This window comes from Cyrtonyx montezumae, unplaced genomic scaffold, assembly GCF_038088225.1.
Source record: "Cyrtonyx montezumae isolate F1298 unplaced genomic scaffold, pur_monq_1.0 scaffold_8, whole genome shotgun sequence".
NCBI lineage: Eukaryota > Metazoa > Chordata > Aves > Galliformes > Odontophoridae > Cyrtonyx > Cyrtonyx montezumae.
The window spans coordinates 13,977,472-13,983,795 of record NW_027072089.1 but is presented as its reverse complement, the minus strand read 5'-3'; the positions used below and the strand labels follow the sequence as shown (position 1 = coordinate 13,983,795).

Here is a 6,324-nt window from a genome sequence, read left to right as displayed (position 1 = left end):
ATGAAGTCATTCTTTATTATGTACTTTTTTTTTTCTTTTTTTTTTTTCTATTTTTCCTGCTGGTGAATTTTCTATAAGCTAAATATACAATGGCATTTTGAGATGTTTCCTTTTCTCCTGTTCTCCTACTATGTAGAGCTCAGAGACCAAAATGATAGGACACAGCACAGAAAACTGTGGTAGCTGTCACATTTATTCTAAGCATTTTTAACTAAGTGTATTAAAAAATAAAAATAAAAAAGTATAATTAAAGAAACAAACAAACAGGCTTTGGCCAGGAACCATTAAATTATTGTCTTTTAACCCCTAAAAGAGGAAAATAGGGGTTACATATGATTACTGTATAGGTAGCATCTCACCAACTGCTGGCTTTCCAGAGCTGGATGAACGTAAGAAAACTGTAAGGAAGAGGGTAGGAATGAATCCTATTCTGGGGTAAAGAAATTATGCAAATCGTTCTACTTGGCTCATCTTAACTTTATAGAAAAGTTTAGAAGGGATTTTTCACTTATCTATCACATTTGGGATACGCTGACAAATTGCTCACTATCCTTTGCCAAGCATAACTGTCTCCACAGAAGCAGAAGGAAATGTATCTACCCTTCTGGCTGAACAGAAGTGAACTTCTAATCTCTTTGGCTTTTCCTGACCAGTATTAGGAATTAGCATTTAAGCTAGCCAAGAAAAATCAATACAGGAGCAAGAATAGGAATACATTCATGCATCCTGGGCAAAAGCAGATAGTAGACAATATCCTCAGAGCATAAAGCAAGTAATTATGACTAGAAAGCAACACTGTCCTGTCCAGAGATGGACTTAAAGGTCCACCCCTGAATTGAGCACTTATCCACAGCTGCTAAATCAGATCTCCCACTGCGTCTCAGCACTGTATACAGTCAGCATTGGTCGCTTTTGTTCTGTTGCTCCTGGTTAAAAAAAAAAACAACACACCTCATTCTCACCCTCAGCATGCCTCCACTTACTGAGATGTCTCTATGTTCTCTCTTTTAGAACTGACATAGTCCATTTTTAGCCAAAGCAAAGACAGAAGGTATCCAGTGTCACCTTTCAGCATATAGGCAATCTGGTGCAATTCTGTTGGAAAGTGCTCGAAGGTTAGGACCTGAACTCAACCTGTGCTCCGGAAAATTGTCATCTCCTGCTGCATTAAACTTGAGGGGCAATAGCCACGAAGTGATAGCTGAAAGACAGTTTGGTTTGCAGAAGATACTGCATGACTGCACACAGTGTTAGCTCATCAGAAGTGAAACTGTTCCTATTCTGCAAGTTCACATACCATGCACTCTCTTTTTGAACCCTCTGCTCAGTCCAGGATCCAATTCGAGAAGCATTTTCAGATCTCCAACAAACATTCACAAGGAAGAGAAGCACTATACTCCGAAGACACTGGAATTCTAAGAACAAATAGAGACTCTTTGAAAGTTTAAGTTACAGTGCTGTAAGTTGATTGAAATGCAGTGGGTGTACTAATCAATCGCGTGTGCTAACATCAGTTTCCACTTGAGAGTTATTTCACAGGATATTTATTTTTTAATGCCAGGATGTAGTCTTCTTTTGATTAATATCCATTGTGAGGTGGACCGGAATAGGAATGGAATCACTTCGTTTTTGTTAATACGCACAACTGTGCTCCCCCCATCCCAAAGAGAACAGGCTATGGCAACGTCCCATTTCTTATAAAACAGAAATCTTACAACATCTCAATATGTCATGGCAAGGATAACACACGTTCCTCAATTTTTATTTGCACTATCTAGGTGCACTATTAATATCAAAAACTGTCTTGTTCTTTGCGCTCTTAACATTTCATTTCTCCTCATCCCCAAACCCTGATGGGTGTATTTCTCCTTATTGGCCTCTTGCTTCTGAGTAGCAAGAGATACTGTGAAGTATAGGGCGGTGCTCAAGTTTTATAATGCGCATGTCCCCCATTAAATATTTTGCCATGAAGATGCAGCTTCTATCAGTGCAGAAGCCACAGGTAGGTCTTGGAATAAGTAAGTCAAAACAGTAACTACTGATAACTGGCAGGCAGCTAAATCTGAAGCCAATAAAATCACTGCTAAGTGAACCTAACGTTTCTTGGAAAAGCTGAAAAGGACACACACTGGACCCTGACATAACAAAACAAAGGTAATCTATTTCAGTCTCCAGAGAGAGAAAACAAACAAACAAACAAACAAAAAAAACAACCAGAAAAAAAATACCCAACAAAAATAAATCAATAAAAACCAAGTCAGAACTTATTATTGGAGAACAGTAAAAACATAACCAGACATTGTCTGGCAATGGTATCAAGCAGGAGATTCATCTAAAAATAGAGTAAGAAGAATGTGGCCCAATATCCTTTGCTAACCTAGAACACTAATAAAGGTTTACAGAACTCAACCATGAATGGATTGAGTGGGATTTTCCATATGCTGCTCACCAGTATAGAAGCAATGGGTGGAGCAGGAAGGAATGCAAGCCTAATGCTGAACAATAGCCTGTCTGTGCCTAACAAATCAGAGAAACTGTGCAATAATGTTTCATCTGTGTGAAATACTGCCAAGGTCAGTGTGACCTTTGGTGATCAGCTGTGTAAGTGCTTCTCAAGCATGGTGATGGTCATTCCCCGCTCCTTTAGGCACGCTATTTTTCAAAAGACTACCAAAGTGCCGAATGTTTAGGCCAGTTCCTCCCTGTTTTCCTTCTGCCAACCCCTGTAAGACATCTCCTATCACCTCTCCTTTTATCTTCCACCTCCCTGTCTATCTGGCTAATAATCTTATAAGTGCACCAAATCCTAGAAGGGAGAGTGGTGAGATTTAGGTATGTTAAATACAAGAACTTTTTTTTTTTTTATGATGCTTTAGTTCAATTACATGAAAATCTGAGAAAGGCGGCATGTAAGTGAGATCAGAATAGGACCCTTTACATATAATCTCAAGTGAGGACTTAGTCCAGAGATATTTTTATAGAACATTTTAAAAAATAAAATGTATGAATGGAGAAATAAAAGACAACATAGTATCAGAAAGACATTTTAAACTTCATTCGCTGCAACATTCATGAACCAGTTGAGCTACACCTGCCATCCAACCGTAAGGAACTAAGACCCTGCACTGCGAAAAAGAAACAAACCCAAACAAAACAAAAAAGCAACTGCGTAATATTGTAAAAATGGAGTGCAATGCTACTACAGAATGCAATAAAACATCAGTGCTGCATCGTCAAACAGCACTTATCAAAATAATTTCTGAAATGTTTCTTCTGAAACACAGACAAAGCAATAAAAAGAGGATATATGTTTATCATTTTAAGCATAACAATGTGAGTTAAGAGCTTAAGAATACAAAAGTACTTGGAATGAATAGTGCTACCCTTTTTCTCCTAAGTAGGCATAAAAATATTTTCATTTCCTTCTTGTTTTTCCATACCATTAATATCAACAAATTTCATTCATTTCATGTTATCGTTTACAACTTTAATGCACACACACAGAAAAAAAAGATACCTACTGCAATAGAAATAGTTGCTTCATTACCTTGTTTGCTACATTTGCAAATGTAAACAGCGAGGCAGAGCCAGAACTGACTCTAATGCATGATGGAATATCTTTGTTGCATACGTACACTGTAGAAAATAATTATTCAATATGTCAGGCACCATTATTTGAAATGTAATACATTAATATTTACTAGAAAAATAAGGTTTTTTTTCTATTTGTTCTCCCAACTTCTTTAATGAAATAAGTTAATCTGACAGTGCATCCAGTAGCTTGTAATATCTTCTACATCCCTGTGGCAAAATAATAAACTACTGGTTGGGACACTATAATGAAAATGATTAAAGTCAGTTCTTGAACACCCTTGTAGCAAGCATGGAGGCTCGTCTAACAGCACCTTTAACCAATTATTTAATATTTAGTTATTTAGCCCTATTTCCCTGAGCAGTTATGCTGAGGAGCTTTCCCTTCATGGACAGTTTTTACAAAGCTTTAAAGTATTAAAAAGTACTATGAAGACATTTAATGCTACTTAGCAAAAGCTGGTATAAGTCTACTGAAGGGACTGACTGGTATGTATAGTAATGTTAAGTCTGCAGAGAAGTAACCTTAGGCTTTAAGGTTTAGAAATGTAATATATTAAAATATATTAAAATAAAATACAGCAGGTTACCTTGTTCCACGCAAATTAAACCCGGAGTGTGGCTTCTGTATTAGAGACTTCACTAGCACAAAATGGTTTTCCTATGCTAGAAAGAATGTAGTGATAAAAAGGTAGCTAAAAATCAGCTGAGTCTGAGAAACACCTAGATGAAACTGCTGCCAAAGCTTTGAGGAAAAAGTGATCCTAAGGCATGTTGTAGGGCAGAAATTAGCCCAAATTGAAAAACAAAACAAAAAAAAAAGAAAATGACCTTTTAACATCTGTATATTTAACAAGTCTAGTTCTTATATACAGTGTGCATATGTTCACTATACCTCCGCAGCAGTATATACATATACACATCTTTGCACTCTTGCCAGTTATGTCTCTTACACAATAGCAAAGGTTAAGTGTCCGGTAAAATGTTCTCAAAGTTATTTGCCATGGTACACTGCATTCTGGCTAGCTTTGGTGGGCCATGTCCCATATTACTATCTCCCCCACCTTCAGGCCACCATACAATTGCTCTTTTTTTCATGGTAACCCACTCATTTAAAAGAAAAAAAAAAGAAAAAAAAAAGAAAAAAAAGAAAAAAGAAAAAGGAAGAAAAAGAAAAGACAAGGGTTTTAATATTGGATAAGGCATGCTCTCTATATGAAGTGCTTTATAGGTCTTCACAAGACATTACAAGCTATTGAATTCCCATCAAGGAAACCTATTTCTGTTTAATTGTGCTAAGTGCTAAGGTTTACTCTTTAGGTTTTCCATTCTTTTCAGCTTGTGCATTGTTCCTGTGTAGGCCCCTCTGGATGTGAGTTGTGAAGTCATACTTGTCCGTGCAAAGATGCTGGCATATGCTGCACTGGAAAGGTCCACTGTCACCATGGCAACTCATATGCAAAGCATACATCACTTCATCCAGAAAGACAATGCCACAGTGCACACACTTGGTAGAAAGTTCATCTTGAGTACTTCTATCAACTTTCTCTGTTTTTACTACATTCAAGGGACCTTCATTTTTTACATTTGGTGGTGCCTTACTCTTTTCCTTGGAGGCACCATTTGCAGTTGGCCCAGGTCTGGAATGCTTTATCGCCAAATCTAGAGGAATGTCATTGTCTGATCCAACAGCTGAAAAATGAGGAGGCAGATTAAAGGTGGGATAAGGCACATAGTTTTGGCAAGGATTTGGTAGGCCAGGCACATGACTCAAGTAGTGTGGATTCCCAGGAACAGACAGCTTATATTTACTCCAGAATCTCAGCCAGTCAGCTTCACTCTGAAAGTCATTGTGTACAAATGGAAGTCCAAAGAGTGGGTACTGGTACTTTTCAATAGGGCTTCCAGGTGGTGAATAGTTTGGGTGTTTCGCAGGTCTCATGTATTTTTCTATCGGGCTGCCTCTCTCTGAGCTTCCTTTCCCTTCTGATATTGATGAACTGTTTCCTGGGTCTCCAGTACTTTCCTGAGGACTTTTTATCTGAATGTGCAAAGGTTGCATCCTTTTGTGAATATCCAGAGATTGGCTGACCAATATTGGCTGCTGAGCAGAATGGCTTTTAGTCAATGAACCTTGGGCCTCATATTTAGTGAGGCTGGGAAGCTGAATTTCTCTCTGATGACCTTCAGTTAAGTGATCCTCTGACCTCCTCTCTAAGGGGCTTCCATTGACTTGCTCCTCACTGCTACCCCTCTGCTGTTTGTTTAGCTGCTCAGCCTGAAGTGCCTCCGGGTTAAGGCGCTTTCTTGTTCGTCTCCTAATGATCTGCTCACCATTGTTCTGCTTAATGATGTTTAAAGGCCTGGGAGTCTGCATGGAACACACACATAATGAGCAAAAGGGAAAAAGAAAGAGACATTAAACAAATCTACCAGACCAGGTTCATGCAAATTTATCTTTTCTTTTCTCAAGAGACATAATATAAGTGAGTTTTAAGGAAATTACTATTTTTCACAAATAAAGCAAACCTCTTGGCCCCTCATGTTAACAATAAACTGTGAATTGCTTTGTTTTATCACACTTACGTAAGTGAACCGTCTTAGATTTACTATACCTGTTTACTTAAAAAAGGATGAAGTGTCCAAGTTGTTCTACTCCTGAAAAAGACTGGGTGAGATCTGCTGAAAGAGGGTGCTGAGAACTAAAGATTAGGTGGGAGAGGCATGGCTCCA

The 6,324-nt window shown here is 38.1% G+C and overlaps 1 protein-coding gene across 8 annotated transcripts in view; it reads right to left on the bottom strand.

Annotated features, from left to right (window-relative positions):
- Nucleotides 1-236: 236 nt before the first annotated feature.
- TRPS1 (transcriptional repressor GATA binding 1) overlaps nucleotides 237-6,324 on the bottom strand; it is a 210,711-nt gene continuing 204,623 nt past the window's right edge. For all 8 annotated transcript variants that reach the window (XM_065752470.1, XM_065752475.1, XM_065752477.1 and 5 more), the window contains one exon: nucleotides 237-5,962. In XM_065752470.1, coding sequence (XP_065608542.1) covers nucleotides 4,901-5,962 — 1,062 coding nt within the window. In that variant the 3' untranslated portion in view covers nucleotides 237-4,900. The remainder of the gene's footprint in view (nucleotides 5,963-6,324) is intronic.